This window comes from Macaca nemestrina, chromosome 18 (assembly GCF_043159975.1).
Source record: "Macaca nemestrina isolate mMacNem1 chromosome 18, mMacNem.hap1, whole genome shotgun sequence".
NCBI lineage: Eukaryota > Metazoa > Chordata > Mammalia > Primates > Cercopithecidae > Macaca > Macaca nemestrina.
The window spans coordinates 87639013-87659705 of NC_092142.1; the positions used below are offsets into that span (position 1 = coordinate 87639013).

At 61.2% G+C, this 20693-nt stretch overlaps 3 protein-coding genes across 11 annotated transcripts in view; 1 reads left to right on the forward strand and 2 right to left on the reverse strand.

Annotated features, from left to right (window-relative positions):
- Window positions 1-863: 863 nt before the first annotated feature.
- Window positions 864-10850, reverse strand: LOC105488835 (ring finger protein 166). 4 transcript variants are annotated; one of them, XR_011616684.1, is made up of 7 exons: window positions 10583-10828; window positions 5610-5766; window positions 3984-4096; window positions 3335-3449; window positions 2818-2925; window positions 2085-2294; window positions 864-1941 (listed from the first exon to the last, which is right to left on the reverse strand). XR_011616684.1 is itself a non-coding variant. In XM_011753297.2 (6 exons), the coding sequence occupies exons 1-6, from the start codon at window positions 10735-10737 to the stop codon at window positions 1876-1878; spliced, it is 714 nt and encodes a 237-aa protein (XP_011751599.1). In that variant the 5' UTR covers window positions 10738-10843; the 3' UTR covers window positions 864-1875. The 4 variants fall into 4 exon arrangements, 3 of the variants coding, with proteins under 3 accessions (XP_011751599.1, XP_070941202.1, XP_011751597.2); XM_011753297.2 differs by lacking the exon at window positions 2085-2294 and having other exon boundaries at window positions 10583-10843; XM_071085101.1 differs by lacking the exon at window positions 864-1941 and having other exon boundaries at window positions 1948-2294; window positions 10583-10847.
- A 26-nt stretch (window positions 10851-10876) lies between these two features.
- Window positions 10877-20617, forward strand: LOC105488838 (cytosolic thiouridylase subunit 2). 4 transcript variants are annotated; one of them, XM_071085097.1, is made up of 17 exons: window positions 10877-11010; window positions 11554-11628; window positions 14833-14911; window positions 15109-15168; window positions 15322-15351; window positions 16304-16364; window positions 16898-17007; window positions 17459-17742; window positions 18139-18274; window positions 18482-18613; window positions 18973-19064; window positions 19196-19299; window positions 19399-19546; window positions 19665-19731; window positions 19842-19900; window positions 19976-20118; window positions 20485-20617. In XM_071085097.1, exons 1-16 carry the CDS (start codon window positions 10943-10945, stop codon window positions 20043-20045), a joined length of 1575 nt encoding a protein of 524 aa, XP_070941198.1. In that variant the 5' UTR covers window positions 10877-10942; the 3' UTR covers window positions 20046-20118; window positions 20485-20617. The 4 variants fall into 4 exon arrangements, with proteins under 4 accessions (XP_070941198.1, XP_070941199.1, XP_070941200.1 ...); XM_071085098.1 differs by lacking the exon at window positions 15322-15351; XM_071085099.1 differs by lacking the exon at window positions 20485-20617 and having other exon boundaries at window positions 19992-20118.
- Window positions 20147-20693, reverse strand: part of LOC105488837 (piezo type mechanosensitive ion channel component 1 (Er blood group)) — a 66268-nt gene continuing 65721 nt past the window's right edge. For all 3 annotated transcript variants that reach the window (XM_011753300.2, XM_011753301.2, XM_011753298.2), the window contains one exon: window positions 20147-20650. In XM_011753300.2, the coding sequence (XP_011751602.2) occupies window positions 20401-20650 (250 nt within the window). In that variant the 3' untranslated portion in view covers window positions 20147-20400. The remainder of the gene's footprint in view (window positions 20651-20693) is intronic.

Genomic DNA, 20693 nt, shown 5'->3' on the forward strand with positions numbered 1-20693 from the left:
ACTGGAGAACAGAGGATCCCATGGCCCCGACAGTGACCCCTCAGAGAGCTACAGGCAGTTGGCGTAACCCTCAGTATGCTCAGAAGCCAATCCAGGGGTCGCTGAGGTGGTGCACACCTGTGGTCCCAGTGACACAGGAGGTCAAGGCGAGCGGATCACTTGAGCCCAGGAGACAGAGGCTGTGGCGAGCCGCACCACTGCACTCCAGCCTGGGTGACAGAGTGTGACCCCACCTCTAAGAAAAAGAAGGTCAGCCTAGGAGTCCGAACCCCAGCAGCCCTGCGGGTGCAGGAACCGGGTGGTCCTCTCAGAGGGAGGAGGGCCAGTGCCCATGTCTAAATGGCTCTGTGGGACCCTCCATGGCTGAGTGAGGCTCGGGCCCCGGGCACACACGGGCTGCAGGCTGCACCCCCAGCATGAGGGGCCTGGGGAGGACACAGGCGACCTCCAACACAGACACAGCTGGTGATTCCACACGTGGAGCATAAAACCCAGTCGAGGCTGCTGGAGATGCTCTGAGACATTTTATTTAAACTTTCTTTAAAAAGACAGCAATAAGGCCGGGCGCGGTGGCTCAAGCCTGTAATCCCAGCACTTTGGGAGGCCGAGACGGGTGGATCACGAGGTCAGGAGATCGAGACCATCCTGGCTAACACGGTGAAACCCCGTCTCTATTAAGAAATACAAAAAACTAGCCAGGCGTGGTGGCGGGCGCCTGTAGTCCCAGCTACTCGGGAGGCTGAGGCCGGAGAATGGCGTGAACCCGGGAGGCGGAGCTTGCAGTGAGCTGAGATCCGGCCACTGCACTCCAGCCCGGGCGACAGAGCGAGACTCTGTCTCAAAAAAAAAAAAAAAAAAAAAAAAGACAGCAATAATTAATGCCAAGAACAGAAAAGAGTGTTGACGTGTTGCTCAGCCCGCCAAGCGGGTCCCTGCCCAGGCCAAGCTCTGCCACCGCTGGGTGCCGTCCCCTCCCGCAGCGGGGCATAGTCAGCTTTGAAGGTGACAGGGGGCCAAGGCCAGGACTCTGGGTGGAGGAGGCCCCTGCTCTGCCGGCCCTGCCTCTGCTGGGAGCGGCCACAGCCTGTGGCCGGGATGCTGGGATTTCTTCCTAGTCATCAAAGAGAAACGCACAAACCTCAAGGACCCAGACACACAGTGGGTGGCCCCGGGCAGACGCCACGGCTCGCCTGAGCTCTGGCAGCTGCCCCACTGCTCCTTCCCTCCTTGCCCCAATCCCCCAATGCTTGTTCTGATTGTTTTTTTAAAAAATATAATTTTGTAAATATTCCATAAAAATACTATTATTCCTAGTCAAACACAGATATTGCAATATGAAGAGTAACTGTTCTGTCTTTGCTCTATAAAACGTGAAAAGATTATCACACTGGATAATATAGAAAAGATGCCAGGATTCCTAAGTATCACAAAAGCCAGTACCAAATGTGCAAGGTGGAAGCGGGTCGGGCTGGGCAGGGTGGCAGCCTGGGCTCCTCCGGCTCGACTGCAGAGCATGGCTCACGCGCCGCCGGTCCCTTCTTCCCACGAGAGGGCATCATGGCTTTGAAGACACAGCAGCGGCTCCAGGTCCCAGTGGCCAGCCCTGCCCAAGGAGGCCGCCTGCTCGGCCAGAAGCACCGAAGAACCCAGCGACGCCGGTGGGACCAGGCGGCCCTGCTCTGGCAGCCTCAGCAGCTGGTCCGTCTTCAGGCCCAGAGGCTTGGCCCCGGCTCCCCTCCTGCGCAGGTGCAGGTTCCTCCTGGTCCGGTGGGGCGTGCTCCCGAGCAGGTGCCAGGTGCGACACAGGAGCCCAGGCCTGTCCCTCAAGCGGGGACATCCCTGACCCCAGATGCAGGCGGGTGGCTGCGCTTCCCTTCAGTTCTCTGAGAGAGACAGGGCCAGGGCGGCCTGGAAGGCGGCCTCCTCATCAATGCTGTAGTCCTGGAAACAGGAAGGAGAGACGCACCGGGCTTGAGGGAGACAGGAAGGAGAGGTCCCCTCTGCCCATTACCCACACAGGCGTGTCCACCCCTCCTGCCTCCCTCCAGCAGGACACAGGAAGGACCCAGCTCTGTTGTTCCCACCGGCACGGGGCCTGCACAGTCCTCCTGGCGGGTGAGAAGGTGCTGACTAGAAGGTGTGACCATCACCCGCTGGGTAGGCGAGCACTCGGACGGCTGCTGGTTCAGCTCGGACTCTAAGCCCTGGGGTTTCCGAGGTGAGCAGGCCGGCCAGGGCTCCCTGACCTCTAACAATTTCCATTCTCAGGCAGGTGGAGCGTGGGTCCTGGACGGCTGGCAGGGGGAGTGACAGCCATCGCCAGGACTGTTAGCCAGGGCCAGGAATGAACAGGGTTGGGCAGGGTAGGGGCCGCACCAGGAGTAAAGAGTTTGTGTGAGTGTCTGCAGGCCTGGGGGCCAGGTGCGTGCCTGACCCGCGGCGAGTAGGAAAAGGAGACAGGGCTGGAGTGTTCAATGTTGATGGAAGTCCTTCCACCTCTCTCCAGAAAGCTTCCAGAAGGAAGCCTGGCTCACCCTCGCGGGGTTCTGTGGGGTGGACAGGCAGGGACCTGCCCTGTGTGGTCCACATCCCTGAGAGGCCTGGGCACCCTCTAGTGGCCACTTGAACTCAGCTGCCATCACTCCCCATCTGCAGGCAGCCCCCACAAAACCCGGGGAATGTGGTCACCTGAAACGAGGCTTCTGTTTCTGGCTTCCTCTGAACCCTGCGGACCCTGAGGCTGGCGAGGGGCCTGAGCAGGAGGAGGGTGAATGAGGGAGGAGGAGGTGGGGGAGGACAGTGCGGCGGGACGCCTACCACAAAGGTGTCATAGGAGAACTTGTGTCGGTGAAGCAGGTGCTGCAGGAAGTTGGCGCTCTTGTAGCTGGGGTCCCCCCAGGGCATTGCTGAGCAGATGGGGCACACCTGGAACAGGCACTGGGGTCAAGCCGAGCTGGACCGGGGAGAGGCGCGGTGGCCGCAGTGGGACTGGGGGCCCTCCCCTGAGCCCTGCCAGTGCTGCCTCAGCCTGGGAAGGCACCCCAGACCTGGAGGCATGTGCCCTGGTGACAACTGAGTTATTCAGTGTGCGTCACCCTGAAGGACTTATGGACACTCCCTGGTTTCCAGCAGGTGCTGCTGGGACAGCCAAGTCCCCACCCTGGGTCCCAGGAGGCTTTGTGGCCTGGGCACCCCCCGGACTCACTGGGAGCAGGCTCCTGGGCCTGGCACTGTCCCCCACAGGCCTCCCCTCGCGCAAGCGTCTCTCGAGGCAGGCGCCATCCCCCACAGGCCTCCCCTCGTGCAAGCGTCTCTCGGGGCGGGCGCCGCTCACCACGCGGTTGGGGTCGCTGCGGTGGCTTTCCACACAGTGCTTCACCAGCTCCTGCTGGTCCAGGTTGCGGGCGCCGCAGTACGGGCAGGCGAAGGTGGACCTGTTGGGGATGTTGCTGGCAGGGCAGGGGTAGAGTGAGTGGCACGGCTAGGGGTCTAGGGGCCCTGCCTCCCCGCTTCTCTCAAACACAGGTGTGGCCCCAGGCCTGCCCTCTGTAGGCTGCAGGAGCGTGGCAATGGCTGGGTGCCCCCTGTGCCTCTGCACACCGTGGCCTCCTGAGGACACACCCAGGACCCTCATCCACCCCACACAACCAGGCCAGCCAAACGGCAGAGACGCTGCTGGTGCTGCCCTGGGAGGAACCATCTCTCGGCCCATCCACCTGCTGGGAGGTGATGTGTGGGCCTGGCCTGTGCCCTCCTCTTGCTCCCCACACCTTAGGTGTCCCTACCTCAGGGGGCCTGGTGGGTATGCCAGGGAGGGCAGCACAGGTGCCTTCCTGCAGGGTGGCAAAGGGGGTCCACTTCCCCAGAGTAGACCCGGCCCCGGGTGACTCCCCAAGCCTCTCTGGGATGGGGCGCTGCACTTGCTCCCAGAACGAGGAAGCCGCTGAGGACGGTTCCTCTCCCCTGTACTGCAGGGCGCCTACCTGGGGATAGGCTGGGATGTGGGCACCACGGGGACGAACTTGGGGCAGTTGGCCATCTGCTCCTGGACCTTTAGGCAGGACGAAATGTGGACTCTCATCTTTGCCAGGGTCACCTGGGAGACAGGGCAGGGAGGGCAAGGCGGTCCTGAGAATCTGGAAGGGCCGTCCTGGGGAGGCTGAGACCTCAGGTGTCCAGGACCAGAGAACTGTAAGCAAGTGTCTGTGTCGCCAGCAGCAGAGGGATCCGGTCCCTTCTGCTGCTAAAACAATCACAGGCAATGGGCAGCCACCACTCCATGGCCAAAAGCAAATCACTGCAGGATGATCTGGCTGAGGGCAGAAACCTGGCTGGAGAAGGGTGGTGGGAAACAGGCAAGGAGACCTCTGGCGCCTACGGGAGTTCAAATACTTGCTCCAGAAAAAGGAAGAGGCCAGGTGGAGGCCACTCAGAAATGCCCCAGGCTGGGGACAGATGGTCCGTGGGACTGAGGGGCAAGCCGGGGATGCTTCCATGGGGGCAGGGCGCCATCCTCCACCCACAGCACACTCACTGTCCAGGGCAATAGGTCACAAGACCGCAGGTGCCTGAGATCCTCCTGGACACAAGCCTAGCACCCAGCTCTGCCCAGGGCTGCTGGACTCCAAGGGACGCGCCACATCCCAGCAAGGTGCTGGGAGACAGTCACATCTGAAGACAGATTAGAGAACCGTGCCGCTGTGGTGTGGGGGAGGCCGCTCTGCATGTGACCCATTCTGATCCTTTCTGTCTGCCCAGGAGAGAGGAACTCTGAGCATGGGAGAGACGGGAGCTGCCCAAGCACCCGAGGCCACAGCCTGCTCAGCGGCACCACTCTGGAGTCCAGGGCAGCCCCTGGACATCTGGACCTTTGACCTCGAGGACAAACCACCGAGGGGCCACGTACCAGTGTGAGTGCTTCATAGAACTTATTAACCTGAGATGTGGCAATGTCGGGAAATGCAAATGCAAAATCAATTCTAGCTGCTCAGTCCTATGGAAGCCACTGAAAGAAAGGGGCACTAGCTGGGCCCTCTCCACCCTGAAGTGGATATGCCAGGGAGGGCCATGGGGTGTGGGCCAGGCTCCAGGACAGGATGGAGATGGGGGCCAACAAGGCCTATGACAAGCTGCATGCCCTTAGGCTGCTCTGATGTGGGTGTGTCAGTGCCCATCAGCCCGGCTCTGGCACTCCTGGCAGCTGGAGGGTGCTTGGCCCTTAGATGTCCTTGACTCTGCCTATCGCCCTTGTGACCTTGCAGCCCCCAGCGCTGTCCCCAGTGTCGGCTGGCGGGGAAGGTTTCAGCTCAGGTCCCTAGTCCCTACCCTGGCCACAACCCACATGGGTTCCCCTGGCCCGGGCTAGGCGGCTCTGACAGTGCTGCCCCCATCGGGCTGGCCCCCCCAGCTGTCACCACGGGAAGTGAGAGATGAAAACGGGAGGGGAGGGGAGGGAGGCGCCGGGGCCGGCTTCCTGGTGCAGAAGCAGAGACTGTGATTACTCAACAGGAAAGAGAGATGGCCCCGGCCCCCGCCCTCTGTGGAACCCGTGGGCTGAGGCTGCCCATCGAGTGACCCCCGGCTCCAGGACGGCCCGAGCAGGCGGGTACCTTTTTGTTGCAGCCTCGACAGGGCGCTTTGTAGGACGAGAGCTGCTTCTCCACGTGGGTGGCCTTGTCCACCTTCTTGGGGTCGAAGGGCAGGCGGCAGAGTGGGCACAGTGGGGACGGCACCTGCAGGCAGGGCTGGAGGCACTCCCCGCAGAACCTGCAGGGCACAAGGGCCTGAGTGCCAGCCCGCCGCTGGGGTCTCCCGAACCGCACCGCAGGCCTCTCTCGGGGCCCTTCTTAGGACCCAGCATTTGTGGGGTCCACAGGGGCAGCTCCCCCTACTGCTATCGCCGTCTCTGGAAATGGTCACTCCTATGTCCAAGGCCCACCAGCTGGACGGGACCCATCTGCCTAAAGGGTGGCCCCGGTCCTTCCTGACAGTAGGGCCCTGTGGTTTTCTGGCTAGGGGCAGAGCCGTGGCTATGGCTGTCCCCACACGTGGGCCAGAGGAGCTCCCATAGGCAGGAGCCTCGCGCTTGGCCTACCAGGTTTACCCTCACATGGCAACAACTGGGTGGGCTGCAGGGCACAGGGACAGCCCGGGAACTCTGGAAACTCCCCCAGTTCCACCCTCTGGAGGATAAAACCTCAAACAATTGTGGGAAAGGAAACTGCCAGGCCCCAGGGGCTCTAGACGCATTGGACAGGGAAGGGCCAAAGCCAGCCAAGTGGCAGCACACCCTGAGGCTGGGTGGCAGTCACCAGGCTTGGGACAGCTTCGCAGGCAGGAGGGGGTCCTGCTCCACCTAGGTGGAGGCTCGGGTCCTGGGCACCGTTGGGGCACCTGAGGCTCCCATGGGCCCTGACTCTCGGCACTGCCCCTGGAGACATCACATCGTGAGGACAGACTGAGAGTCCCGCAGCCCCATGTGCACTCCAGGCTCCGGCAGCAGGGGCTTCCTTGGGCTCACACACCCTCCTGCTGGTATCTACAACAGCCTCCCACTCTGCAGATGCACACACCCCTTGGAGGGGAGCACCACGAGCCAGCGGGAGCACCACGAGCCAGCGGGAGCACCACGAGCCAGCGGGAGCACCACGAGCCAGCGGGAGCACCACCAGCCAGCAGGAGCACCAGGCGCGAAAGCCTCCAGCGCAGGCACAGAGAAGGAGCTTAATACCAGGGCAGCCATATCCGGCCTCGTGAGGAGCACAATGGGGACAGCTGAGCTGCGGCAAGGAGCTGGAACTGAGGCGGAGCCCCTCAGCCCCAGGAAGGCTGCAGGACAGGGGGCGTGCAGGGCTGGTGCAGGAGCCCCACTGGACAGAGGGGCTGTGGGCAGGCCCTGAGTTCACAAACGACTCAGTTGAATTCAGGGCCAGAGTCCTCTTTGCTGTCAAGAGATTTCCACATCCCTCTCAAGAAAAGGTCCTTCCTGCAAGGAGGAAGGCTGAGGACCTCAGGCAAAGGCGGCCAAGTGGGCATCTTAAGTCCCTCCTGCTGTCCCCCAGGCCCTCTTTCCCACCACTGGATTCGCACGGAGCCACCACCTAGCTGGCGGCTCCCACATTAAACTTTGTGTGAAAGAAAGTGGGACTCCGCTTGAGACCTGTCAGAAAGTGAACAAGCCTTTTCCTGCAAAGAGGTTGCTCACCTTACCCGAAGCCTCACCAGGCGCCCCGGCAGGTCTGCGGAGGAGACACCCACACCAGGCGCCCCAGCAGGTATTTCCAGGGTCATCCCTGGCACTGACCCCTGGATTCCAGCCAGGGGGTCCGCCTACTTTGCCTGATCACGGGAGGAAGGTGTTGGCAAGATGCACCACATGGGGAGGCCTCAGGGAGACCCCCATACTCAGGCAGGGAGAAGTGGAAACAGCCCAGGTGCCCGTCGGTAAACGCGTGAAGAGACAAAGTGTGGCATGCACACGCACGGAAAGGGCGTTCGGCTAGGAAGAGGCGCCACGCACTAGGAGGCCTGGAAAACAGTGCAGGGCAGACAGCAAGCACGGCCCACCCGTGTCGTAGGAGTCCACTCACACTCAACGTCCAGCAGAGACAAACCCAGTGACCAGAAAGCAGAGGAGTGGTTGGCAGGCGAGGGGGAGGGCCCTGGGTTTCTTTCTGGGGTGGAAAGAATCTTCTAGAATTGCGTTGATTGTTGCATAATTGCAAACACACTGGAAACGACTGGACGGTGCACCTCCCAAGTGAACCCCGAGCTGTCAGAGACCAGGGGAGTCTCGGCTGCACAGCACGGCCATGGGCTGAGGGGAAGGAAAGGGTCCCGGGCAGAGCTTGGGAAGACAGGAAAGGTGCCCAGAAGGTTGGCTGGGAGGAAGACAGCCTCGTCCTCCCCAGAAGGACTCAGGGAAGACACAAGAGGGAACCCAGGGCAGCTGGGCCCAAGGAGCAGGAGGCAGAACGAGGCACCCGCACGGTGGATGCACTATCAGCCTAGTTTCCAGTGACGGCCAGCCTGGTGTTCAGAGAGCCAGCAGCCGGGAGCAGTGCCCGCCTCCCCCACAGGAAGTTCCTGTCTGCACCCACCCAGGGGCTTGTGCTGAGCAACTTCTCCGCTGAAGGAAGTGGCTGAGGGCGATGGGTGTGGGGGCGTCAACAGCCTTGCAAAGGGAGGGGCGATCACGCACTGGCCCTCCCAGCAGACACCCGGCTGCTGATGTGTCTCCTACACTGGCCGCTGCACGAGCTGAAGAGCTAGGACGGCCCGTGCTTCAGGGATCTGCCTGGCTGGCAGGCCAGCACCCTCAGCAAGCCCCAGAGCTGTCTTGCACGGGTGGAGGCTGCTCTCACAGCCCTTCCAGACAGGTTCATGATCACGCGTGTCCTGGCCCACAGGCTTCTGGTTACAGAGATGGCTCACTGCTAGGACTGTCCCCTGAATGACAACAGCTCCTGCTGGGCCCCAGGGGGCCTCCTGCCCGAGGGCTAGAGCAGGGTGCATGCCCCCACACTGGGATACTCTTGCCATGAGAGATCTACCCTGGAGGAGGAAGCTGCTCTGGTTGGGGGGCTTGCAGAGGGGACAGAACCAGACCAACAACAGACTTCCGAAGGGAACCCGAAGAGCCTTTAAACTTTCTGTGGTCATTTGCATGCATGCCTTAGCAACACCAACAAGAAACAGAAAGTTAGAAGCAGAGAGAGAACAGCCAGAAAACAAAAGCCAGTAGGAAAAGTCGGGGAGAAAAATCTTTGAAAGGCAAAGGCTGTGTGAAAAGCTCTTGCAGTGAGACTAGGAAGGTTATCAAATTCTACCAAGAGAAGCGTGGGGGAGGGGAGCTTGTAGGAAAGATGCTCCAAATTCCATGGAGTTCTGGATTCTGTGTTACGGAAACCACATTTTAGGAAAAGACGTATTTGCAAAGGGCAAATACCAGTTTGTGCAGGCTAAGAAAGTGGAGGTGCCGTGGGCAGCCACAGCAGGGTGAAGGTGTCGACACCCAAAGCCTACGGGAGGCTTTTCTAAAACGAGGCCTAAGTCAAGCCTCAGTGCTCAGTAACAGATGAGAAAGTGCAAAAGGCACCTTCAAACACCCGGTACTACCTGCTCCCAAGAAGGAAGTCCCACCAGGCGCGGTGGCTCACGCCTGTCATCCCAGCACTTTGGGAGGCTGAGGCGGGCAGGTCACCAGAGGTCAGGAGTTCGAGACCAGCCTGGCCAACATGGTGAAACCCCATGTCTACTAAAAATACAACAATTAGCCATGCATGGTGGCGGGTGCCTGTAATCCCAGCTACTCAGGAGGCTGCGGCAGAAGGATCACTTGAACCCAGGAGGTGGAGGTTGTGGTGAGCCGAGATGGTGCCACTGTGCTCCAGCCTGGGTGACAAGGGCAAGACTCTCTCAAAAAAAAACCCGTTCAGAGGCTGCCCCACCAAAATGTCACAGCTAAGTGAGATGGAGGAGCAGGGGCAGAGCCTTTAGCAGCCTCACAAGAGAAGTAGGTAGAGCTGTCCCAGCGTGGGCAGGCGCCTGTGCCGCCTGACACAGGTAATGAAGGCAGCTCTGCATCCTGACACTGGCCCAGCCACCTCCGTGGGTGACCAGCACACACCCACCTAGCAGTCCCAGCTCCCTCTGTACCAGGAGCCTCTGAAGTCAGCTGCCTTTGCTTGCAAAATGTTCAAGAGCCTCCTACCAGCCTGGGTGCACCCCCCTCCACTCCACCACCTCAGCAGCTTGGATGTCTGCGGGGAAGCCCTCCTGCTCTCCCTGTACCCTGCCACTGCTAATTGTGCTCAAGAGCCGTATTATTCAGCACTTAGGAGAGAGCAGACACTCTGATCTCGGCTTCCTCCCAACGGGGCTGGCAGTTCCAGAATACTTGAACACAGCTCTCCACCAGGAGAGCCACGTCCTCGAGTTTCTGTTCCTGAAACACCCTAGAGGAGCCGGCTGTGAGCCCTGGCGCAGCTGGAAACCCCAGCAAGGTGGTCAGGGTCTGCTCCTCTGTGGACCAGCCTGCCTGGCTACTCAGTGATCGGTGTGACCCAAGTTCTCCTTCGAACAAAACATAAGAACATCAGACTCCAAACAAGCCCCTCTAAACTTTAGGAAACTTCTTTCCTCTGTAGTCAAAACAGGCAGACAGCGGGTCCGAACAAGAGTTGATAGCAAAAGCCACAAGTCATTTATTTACAGCTGCCCATTCCAGCCCCACAAGCCCAAATCCACCACCACTAGCGGAGCGGTGGCACCTGCTGCCCTCTGAGTACCCGAGCGCCCGCCGCAGCCCCCGGGGACCCCAGGGTTGGGCAGGGCCGCAGGTCGCCCCGTGAACCGAAGCAGCAGTCGCACCGGCGCCTGCGGCTGGCGCGAAGGAGGTTGGGCGGAGGATGAATGCGCCCAGAAGGGCAGCGGCGGCGCCGCACAGGGGAACCCGGACCCCACGCGACCCGAGGCCCCGCGCGCCCAGTCCGGGGCTGCACCGGGACGGCCGCCGGCCTCGCGACCCCTCCCGCGGCGGGGCACGGCCCCCTCCCCGCGGCCCCCGGGCGGGCGCGCTCACGTGTGGCCGCAGCTGCCGATGGCCACGGGCCGGTGATAGACCTCCAGGCAGATGGGGCAGGTGTACTGCGCCTCCAGGCCGCTGTCGCCGCCCGCCGGCCCGGCCGGTGGCTGCCGCTGCTGAGCCGAGGCCACCAGGCTGCGGAACATCGCCATCCCGGGGCCAGGCCCGCGCCGCCCGCCTCCCGCTGTCCTGGCCCGGCCCGGCCCGCTCGTCACGGCCGTTACTGCGCCGCGCTGACGTCATCGGAGGGCGCCGCCCCCAGCCGCGCTTCGCGGCCGTCACTGCGCCGCGCTGAAGTCATCAGGGCGCGCCCTCGCGCTGTCGGCACCGCAGTCTGCGACGGGATCCGGCGTGCCCATGTGTCAGGTGGGCGAGGACTACGGGGAGCCGGCGCCTGGGGAGCCGACCCCGGCGCCGCGGCCTAGGTAAGAGCTGGCGGCCGGACCCGCCAGGCCGCCCCTCGCCTTCCCGCCGCACTCCTGCCCCGAAGGGTCCCGGCTGGGCTTTGCCGTTGCTTCGGGAACCCCGCGTGGAGGGCGGGACCTGGCTCCCTGGCACTTGGGGAATGCCTGTCAAGCGGTGAGGAGCACCTAGAAGGGGGCTTACTCCACCGGTTCGCACCTCTCATCCTGATAGCCACGGGGGGCGGCTCTGCCGCTGACAGTGCTGTCCTTATTCGGAGCGATCTGGTTCCGTGAAGCTGTCTCCCCTCCCCGTGTCAGCCTTGGGAGACTGAAAAGCGGTCTTTATGTGCCCCCTGAGCCGGCTTTTCTAGGCTAAACATCCCCTTAGAGCCTTTGTTTTTCTTGAAGTTTGGACAAAACACAAGCGTGGGTTTTTGTGTGTACCGCGGTGCCTTCCTTTGACCCAACTCAGGGTGAGAATCAGGAGCTGTCTCCCCAAAGCCCACTAGGGGTGGGGGAGATGTGATCTGTGTTCCTCTCTTCTCCCCCCTCCCATCTCCAAAGCCGTGAACGGAAGTGTGTGAAGTGCAAGGAAGCCCAACCCGTTGTGGTGATACGAGCTGGAGATGCCTTCTGCAGGTGAGGCCTGGAGGTGGCTGAGACCCTGGCAAACGTGGCCTCGCTGAGCAGACAGGATAGCCCCAGCCTGTGAGGCTTTATTTCTTCCTTTTAAAAACACTTACTTTATGCCTGCTTCTGATGTGGCCCCCGGTGCCCCTGGTGTTGAAGTGGAGGCGAAAGCGTTGGTTTACTGCTTGGGAAACAATTTCCCATGATCTAGCCACAGATCCGCTGATGAGGTTTCTGATGGAGCTTATGGGGACGGTTGGAAGTGGGGCCGTGATGTCTAGATTGGAATAAGGTGTAGGAGGAGTGGGCATTTGGGGGCAGCTGGAATACATCTAGGGGTGGATGGTCTGGGTGAAAGTGTTTCATCTGATGTAAGATGCTTGTTTCACCTGTGGTGGGATAGAGGCTTGGAAGACCTCCAGCTTCCCCCCAGGTGCTTGTCATGTCTTTCTTGGCTTGTAGCCATTGTATTGTTCAGTTGTTTCCACTAGACTCAGCTCCCTGAAGGGAGGACCAGGTCTCTCTCCATTTAGCCCTCTTAATTCCCAGTGGTTTTGTGTTTTTTTGTTTGTTTGTTTGAGATGGAGGCTCGCTGTGTCGCCCAGGCTGGAGTACAGTGGTGCGATCTCAGCTCACTGCACCCCCTGCCTCCCGGATTCAAGTGATTCTCCTGCCTCAGCCTCTCGAGTAGCTGGGATGACAGATGCCTGCCACCATGCCCGGCTAATTGTTTTTGTATTTTTAGTAGACACGGGGTTTCACCATGTTGGCCAGGCTGGTTTTGCACTCCTGACCTCAAGTGATCCGCCTGCCTCGGCCTCCCACAGTGCTGGGATTACAGGCATGAGCCACCACACCTGGCCAAGGTAGGTACTTCTTTAACCACCTAGGAGCACCTGAAATTGCCAAGGACACCAGGCTGCCGGGAGAATTCACTGAGGAGAGGCTGCTGTGGCCAGCAGGGCCCCTGCTGAGGCCAGAGCTTTTGCTCTGCTGTGCTTGCTGGTCCTAAGGAACAGTGGGGAGCCAGCTCCCCAGGGGAAGGCCTTAGGAGTCTAAGTTGAGCTGGGCTCCCCAGGGATCATTCAGATCAGCACGTGGGAGAAACTTTGGCCTTCCCTGACCCACAGGGGACAGTATGGTTTCAGGAGCCCAGACGCAGCATGTCCCCGTGGACCCACCATGCTTGAATCCTAGCTGGTGGTGTAGGGCGCACAGGCTCTCCTGGTCCACAGTGAGGAGGTGAAGCCCAGCACCTGTGTCTCCTTGTGTGAGACTCCCCATGCCCAAAGCTCTGTCCTGGGGTCACTTCCCATGTTCCAGCCTTGACACTTGCCAGTTACCTGCAGTCCTTCGCCTGGCATCTTGCTGTTAAACACAGACTTGCTTTACTGTCTGTAAAGGAACCACAGGGGGGTCATTCGGCCTCATGTACGTGGTAACCATTCAGCGTGGGGAGGGACTGCTGTGGACACTGCGTGTGTCTGACGGGAAGGGACTTGGAGCCCCAGCTGCAGGGCGACTCTTGCAGTGGCATTGCCTGCTCTGTACCAGGTGCTGCTCTTCACCCTGCCTGCCAGGATTGCAGGGAGCTTTAAAATGTTGATTCCTAGGCCTCACCCCTAGACATTTTGACTTAATTGGTTTGTGTGATTCTAATAGACAGCCAGGGCCAAGAACCTCTGACCTAGTGAGCCAGAGTCAGATGGCTGGAAAGTTTATTATGAACAAAGATTATAGCTGGGCGGCCGGGCGCAGTGGCTCACACCTGTAATCCCAGCACTTTGGGAGGCCGAGACGGGCGGATCACGAGGTCAGGAGATCGAGACCATCCTGGCTAACATGGTGAAACCCCGTCTCTATTAAATATACAAAAAGTTAGCCGGGCGTGGTGGCGGGCACCTGTAGTCCCAGCTACTCGAGAGGCTGAGGCAGGAGAATGGCGTGAACCTGGGAGGTGGAGCTGGCAGTGAGCCGAGAGGGCACCACTGCACTCCAGCCTGGGCGATAGAGCAAGACTCCATCTCAAAACAAAAAAAAGGTTACAGCTGGGCACAGTGGCTCACACCTGTAATCTCAGCACTTTGGGAGGCCCAGGCAGGAGGATCACTTAAGGCCAGGAGTTCGAGACCAGTCTGGGCAACATGATGAGACCTTGTCTCTACAAAAAATACAAAAATTAGCCAGGCATGGTGGCATGTACCTGTAACCTGTAGTCCTATCTACCTGGGTGGCCAAGGCAGAAGGATCACATGAATACATGGGTTTGAGGTTGCAGTGAGCTATGATTGTGCCACTGCACTCCAGCCTGGGTGACAGATCAAGACCCTCTGTTTTTTTTTTTTTTTTTTTTTTTTTTTGAGATGGAGTCTCGCTCTTTCGCCCAGGCTGGAGTGCAGTGGTGTGATCTTGGCTCACTGCAAGCTCCGCCTCCTGGGTTCATGCCGTTCTCCTGCCTCAGCCTCCCAAGTAGCTGGGACTATAGGCACCCACCACCATGCCCAGCTAATATTTTGTATTTTTAGTAGAGATGGGGTTTCACCGTGTTAGCCAGGATGGTCTTGATCTCTTGACCTTGCAATCCACCTGCCTCGGCCTCCCAAAGTCTGGGATTACAGGTGTGAGCCACCACACCCGGCCAAGACCCTGTCTCTTAAAAATGCAGTTCCCGGGCCTGGAAGTCCTGATTCTGTGGGATTAGGGGAGGAGCCCAGGCCACTCTGTGAGTGAGCCTCTCAGCCATTTCTGGCCCAGTTGAGCCCAGCACACTCAAGATGCCAGCTCTGGGGCCCCAGGATACAGAGCCCTCGCTGTGGCCCCTCCATTTCTGCAGTTCACCCCAAAGAGCTGGTGGCTTTATGTGGTGGGTCTTTTTTATGGGGTCTGGGTTGCCCTTGCCCTGTGAATGCCTAAGTCCGTCCACTCTACCAGCTGGGCCATTCTGAGCACCTGTAGGGAGGGGGATGCCTGGGCTCTAGCCCCTCAATGGTTGGATGCAGCCTCCATGGCTGTGCAGTTTGTACCTGGTGGGGTTGTGGGAGGAACCAGTGAACCTCATGTTCACTGCCAGAGGGGCCCCAGCCCCGCCCCTTTCACCAGTCTCGGGGCAGGCCCTGGATGCAAAGATGCTGCTTTGGAAGATGGAAATCGGTAAAGGACGTCGTCCACCGTGCAGGGAGCATGCGGCTCCCTCATCTCAGGTCTGTGTTTCAGGGACTGTTTCAAGGCCTTCTACGTCCACAAGTTCAGAGCCATGCTGGGCAAGAACCGGCTCATCTTTCCAGGCGAGAAGGTAGCGTCTGGGCCCCGGGGGTCTGACTGAGCAGCCTGGCCCCTCGAGGGGCCCTCCCACAGGCAGCCTGGCCTGCTGCAGCCCGCCAGCTCCTCCCTGGCCTTTGAGGGCAGACTTGATGTCCTGGATGTCCATGAGGTGGGGTGTCTGCCCGTGTTGGAGGTGCGGTGCCCTGAGTGATGTTTTTTCTCCCCCAGGTCCTCTTGGCGTGGTCTGGGGGGCCTTCGTCCAGCTCCATGGTCTGGCAGGTCCTTGAGGTGCGTGTTCACCACCCCCTGGGCCCGGGCTGCTGGGCTGAGCTTCGGGCTGGGGCCTTCCCTTCTCAGCCTGCTGAGGGGCTCTTGGTTGGGGCTAGAGAGCAGCCCACCCCGCGGCCTGGACACCTGGAGGGTTCTCAGATGTGTTTACAGCAGGTGCACAAATCAGAAGCTGTGTCCAGAGTGCGTGTGTGCAGCCCACTTGACTTCTATCCGTTTGCTCAGCCGGCGTAGAAACGCAGTCAGTGGAAAGCGGCGTCTTGGCTCAGCCTCGTGTGACCAGAGGGAAGATCAGGAAGGGAGGGGGGGTGTTGCCAGGAGAAGCGAAGGGAGCAGCATTTGAGGTGGAGGGGACGGCACATGCAGGGAGGCGGAGGTGGGCTCAGGCTGCACACAGGACTCAGCTGGGGGGGGTGGGGCTGTGTGCGTGGCGCATCAAGGGGCGGCTCAGGAAGTCCGAGGCAGGTCAGGCCTCTCAGGAGGGCACAGGAGTGGGATGTGCTTGGTTTCTCCGCACTCCCAGTGAGAGGTGCAGACCGCAGGAGGCTGCTTCTGTGGGGCGGGTGGCTGAGAAGGGGGAGTCGTTGGCTCTGCCGGGGTGAGAGGTGGGTGTTGGTCTGAGGATGGGCGCACTGCACGGCGCTGCTGAAATCAGTTTTCTGTTTTCTGAGGTCCGCTGAACCTGCCAGGAGGGTGTTAGAAGGGAACTGGCCCAGCCCTCTGTAACAGTGCTGCTGCCCTTCCTGTGCCCGGCGGCGCCCCTGCCTCTCACAGGCTGTTGCTTTCTGCTCGTGAGAGCGAGTGCTTCCTTAGTGGTCAGAAGTGTGTGGGATGGTGACACAGTGGCCCTGTAACCCCAGCCCCCTCTCCTGGGACCAGCTGGTGGGGGGCGTGTTTTACCAGGGGGGTGAAGACCCCCAGGCTACTCTTTAAAACAAGTCGGGCATGCAGCCTTTGCCTGTTAGACCTGCCTGGCACCTGAGTCTGAATGGCTTATGTCCACTAAACGCAATGGCAGGGCAAGGCCACTTCACCTTCCAGGACGGCGTTAAATCCAGATGAAGAATGTTCGGAGCGGGAAAGGTGTTCTGTGGCTTATGGCTGGGGGCTGAGTCCCTGCCGCTTCTCCCTCCAGGGCCTGAGCCAAGATTCTGCCAAGCGACTGCGCTTTGTGCCGGGGGTCATCTTTGTTGACGGTATGTGGGGCCATTGCTCCTGCTAATCCCTGGCCGCTTAGGGTATGCCTTGCGGACGCTGCCTCTGGTAGAACGTGTTGAGCTGCTGGTGTGGCCCCTGCACTGAGGCCCTGGTGGGTAAATTTCCCTGGAGGAGGCAGTAGATGTGTCCATCATTAGGTGACACCACTGTTCCTGGAGTCTGAGAACATCTTTAGAAAGTTGGGGGTGGGAGCAGGAGCGGCGGTGGCCCAGCCCCATCGTGGAGTCTGGGGACAGAGAAGGGGAGTTAAGTGCTGGTGGTGAGGGGGGTGCAGGGGCCGACTCCCGACCGTTGCTCCTGCAGAACGAGCTCCTGGGTGTTCCCGGTAGCGCTGAGGTCAGCCACAAGGGAGAACCCCCTGCCCAAAGGAAAATGGCGACACCCCACAGCTCCGCCAGGAAGTGCCGCCCTGCAGAGCAAGGCCTTTAGGGGTTTCCCCAGGTGGAGGTGGCCCCGTGCCCTGCCCTGCCTGGCTCTGTGAGCCCTGACTCTTTCTGCCTGGGTTTTTCAGAGGGAGCAGCCTTTGGCAAGAGTCTAGAGGAGAGATCAAAGACCCTGGCCGAAGTGAAGCCCATTCTGCAAGCAACTGGGTTACCATGGCATGTGGTGGCCTTAGAGGAGGTGGGGGGGCTGTCCCTGGAAAGGGGTCCTGGAGGGGACCTCTGGGGGGCACCTGCCCGTGTCCCGGGCCTCCCTGCCCTCTGCCTTTTCCCAGAAGGTGGGGCTGTCGGTGGGGGGTGGGGGGCACCTGCCCATGCCCCAGCCTCATTGCCCTCTCCTGCATCTTGGAAGGTGGGGCTGTCTGTGGGGGGCACCTGCCCATGTCCTGGGCCTCCCTGCCCTCTCCCTTGTCCCAGAAGGTGGGGCTGTCGGTGGGGGGTGGAGGGCACCTGCCCGTGTCCCAGCCTCATTGCCCTCTCCCGCATCCTGGAAGGTGGGGCTGTCTGGGGGGGGGGCACCTGCCCATGTCCCCAGCCTCACTGCCCTCTCCCGCATCCTGGAAGGTGGGGCTGTCTGGGGGGGGCACCTGCCCATGTCCCCGGCCTCACTACCCTCTCCTGCATCCTGGAAGGTGTTCAGTCTGCCCCCGTCGGTGCTTCGGTGCTCTGCCCAGGAGCCGGCAGGATCCGAGGGGGCCTACAAGGCGGCTGTCAACAGCTTCCTCCAGCAGCAGCATGTGCTGGGGGCCGGGGGTGGTCCTGGCCCGACTCAAGGGAAGGAACAGCCACCCCAGCCCCGACTGGACCCCCAGAGCCTGGCAAGCCCTCCTGCCGCTGCCCAGCCCGAGGCTCTTTCCCAGCTGTTCTGCTCGGTGAGGACACTGACGGCCAAGGAGGAGCTTCTGCAGACACTGCGGTGAGGCCCCGAGAGCCCCCCCTTCCCTGGGCCCTGAGCCCCCAGGTCCCTGAGAGTTCCCCTTCCCTGGGTCCTGGCCCCCCAGACCCCTGAGAGTCCCCTTTCCCTGGGTCCTGGCCCCACAGACCCCTGAGAGTCCCTCTTCCCTGGGCCCCATACCCCCCAGGCCCCTAAGAGTACCTCTTCCCCAGGTACTGACCCCCCCAGATCCCTGAGAGCCCCTCTTCTCCGGGTCCTGGCTCCCCAGACCCCTGAGAGTCCGCCTTCTCTGGGCCCTATACCCCCCCAGGCCCCTAAGAGACCCCCTTCCCCAGGTCTTGACCCCCCCCAGACCCCTGAGAGCCCCCCTTCCCCAGGTCTTGGCCCCCCAGGCCCCTGAGATGCTCTGTGCTTTAGGACCCACCTGATCCTGCACATGGCCCGAGCCCACGGCTACTCTAAGGTCATGACTGGGGACAGCTGCACACGCTTGGCCATCAAGCTCATGACCAACCTGGCGCTGGGTCGAGGGGCCTTCCTGGCCTGGGACACGGTAGGCAGGGACCTGGGTGTTCAGGAGGCCCATCCCCACCTTCACCCCTTCGACCACCTTCACTGGAGAGCAGCCTCTCGTGTATCAGTCCTGCAGCCTCGCGGATGGTTGTGGGATGGAGGTCTGTGACCTCCCCCAGCTGGCAGGGGAGGAGGGAGGAGCACATTCCGGCCTTGACCTCGACCACACAGCCCCCGCCTCCCCCAGGGCTTCTCGGATGAGCGGCACGGGGACGTGGTGGTGGTGCGGCCCATGCGGGACCACACCCTGAAGGAGGTCGCTTTCTACAACCGCCTGTTCTCCGTCCCTTCTGTTTTCACACCAGCCGTGGACACCAAGGTGGGCCATGTGGACGGAGCAGCCTCTCTCACCACTGACACTAGGGTGGGCCTTGTGGGCTGGGCAGCCTCTCACAGGCTCAGGTCACCAGCACACCTTCAGTGACTCCTGCTGTATTCCCCCAGCAGTGCCGCATCCTCTCATCCGCCCTGTGCCCTGAGGGCGTGGGGTTGACAGGAGGACCCCACAGTGGGTGCACTGCTGAAGCCGGTTCTCTGGCTGCCTTGAGCCGTCGCAGCAAAGCCAGATCCATGTGGGCCAGCAGTGTGGAACCCATGGCACCTGCCCTGGGGACTCTCTGCCCCAGCCTGGGGCTGGCCTCTGGGCTTTCCCATAGCCCCCAATCTGATTGTCTCTAGGCCCCTGAAAAGGCCAGCATCCACCGGCTGATGGAGGCCTTCATCCTCAGGCTGCAGACCCAGTTCCCCTCCACTGTCAGCACTGTGTACAGGTGTGTGCGGGTGTGTACAGGTGTGTGTGGGTGTGTGCGGGTGCTGAGCTCACCGCTCGTGCTCAGGCCAGGGCTTAGGGTGGAGCCGCAGCCCGTGCAATTCACCTGCTCCTCCCACACCCTGGCCACAGGACAAGTGAGAAGCTAGTGAAGGCCCCCAGGGACGGCCCTGCTGCCGGCGACTCCAGCCCCTGCTGCCTCCTCTGCATGTGTGCCCTGGATGTCGACGCGGCTGGTCTGTGTATCATGCTCTTGGGGTGATGGGGGAGGGAGCTAGGGAGTGGGTGTGGGGGCTCAGCAGCCCCAGGCTCCCTCAGCCCCTTTCTGCTTGCAGACAGTGCCACGGCTTTTGGGGCTCAGACCTCACGTCTCTCCCAGATGCAGTCGCCCACCTCCCTGACAGAGACCCGGACACCCCCGGGGCCCTGCTGTTCTCCAGGGGTGGGCCGGGTCCAGGGCTGTGGCCAGGGGGCCTGCAGGAGGTGAGTCCCTGTCCCTGCCACACATGGCCAGCTGCATGGGGGGAGAGGGACCTGCCCTTACCCCACAGTGCACAGCACTGAGGTGCCAAGGTGGGCACAGCGAGCTCTGCTCCCGCAGGGAGGACCCCCAAGCCTGCATCGAGGAGCAGCTGTGCTATAGCTGCCGCGTGAACATGAAGGACTTGGTGAGTGCATGCCCACCTGCCCCGGGCCAGGCTTGGGGACGTGGGAAGGCCGTCCCCTCGAGGGGGTGCTGGCAGATTTTGTGGCCCCTTGACACTGGCCTCTGTTGCAGCCCTCACTGGACCCCCTGCCGCCGTACATCCGGGCCGAGGCGCAGCTCCGCACACACAGGTACTGAGGCCCCCACTGCTGTGGCGTGTGGGGCAGGGGCCTCGGGGCTGGTGCCCACTGCAGCTTTCTCTCTAGGGCCTGGGTCTTGCAGGAGATCCGGGACTGTCTGATTGAGGACAGTGACGATGAGGCAGGCCAGAGCTGAGCCTGAGGAGGTGCTTGACGAGACAGCAGGTGGTGGCCGCCTGGTGCAGGGCCCAGCACACTGGAGCTGGAAGGCAAGGACGGGGGACTGGCCTCCGATTGTCCATTTGTATAAATAAAACATTTTTAATTAAAAAACTCTACAGTACATGTAGCGGGTGGCAGCACCACCCTGGCCATGGGGATGCAGTGTCCTCCTCTGACAGCAGCATCAGGGCTCAGGCAGGCCGGGAGGATGCATCACAGCTGGCGGCCTTGGATGGGGCAGTGGCTCCCCCGGCCTGAGGAGTGCCTCCCCCTGTGGCCACGCTGCCCAGCAGGCCGGCTCCTTCCCTCTCGGGCGCCAGCAGCAGCTCCTACTCCTTCTCACGAGTCCACTTGATCATGGTCTCTGGTGAGCGGTAGAGGAAGATGAGCTTGGCGTACAACTCCTCCTCCAGCTCCAGCTCACGAGTCTCCCGCACCAGGAAGATGTCCTGGCAGAGCTTGAGGATACGGTCCACGCACGGCAGCTCCTCAAACATGATGGAGTGTGAGATCTCGCTGAAGAATCCACGCACGAACTTGCCGATGACCAGCACGATGGAGACATACAGCCCCATGATCCTGCGGGGGAAGCTGGTGAGTCCTGGGGCCGCCCGGAGCCCCC

Coding starts and splice junctions, on each gene's coding strand:
- LOC105488838 (XM_071085097.1), top strand. CDS start 10,943: ATGTGTCAGGTGGGCGAGGACTACGGGGAGCCGGCGCCTGGGGAGCCG. Junction 17,743..18,138: donor GAGCTTCTGCAGACACTGCG/GTGAGGCCCCGA, acceptor TCTGTGCTTTAG/GACCCACCTGATCCTGCACA. Junction 19,065..19,195: donor ACTGTCAGCACTGTGTACAG/GTGTGTGCGGGT, acceptor CCCTGGCCACAG/GACAAGTGAGAAGCTAGTGA.
- LOC105488835 (XM_011753295.2), bottom strand. CDS start 10,737: ATGGCGATGTTCCGCAGCCTGGTGGCCTCGGCTCAGCAGCGGCAGCCA. Junction 4,097..5,609: donor GTCGAGGCTGCAACAAAAAG/GTACCCGCCTGC, acceptor CCTGTCTCCCAG/GTGACCCTGGCAAAGATGAG. Junction 3,450..3,983: donor ACATCCCAGCCTATCCCCAG/GTAGGCGCCCTG, acceptor CTGCCCTGCCAG/CAACATCCCCAACAGGTCCA.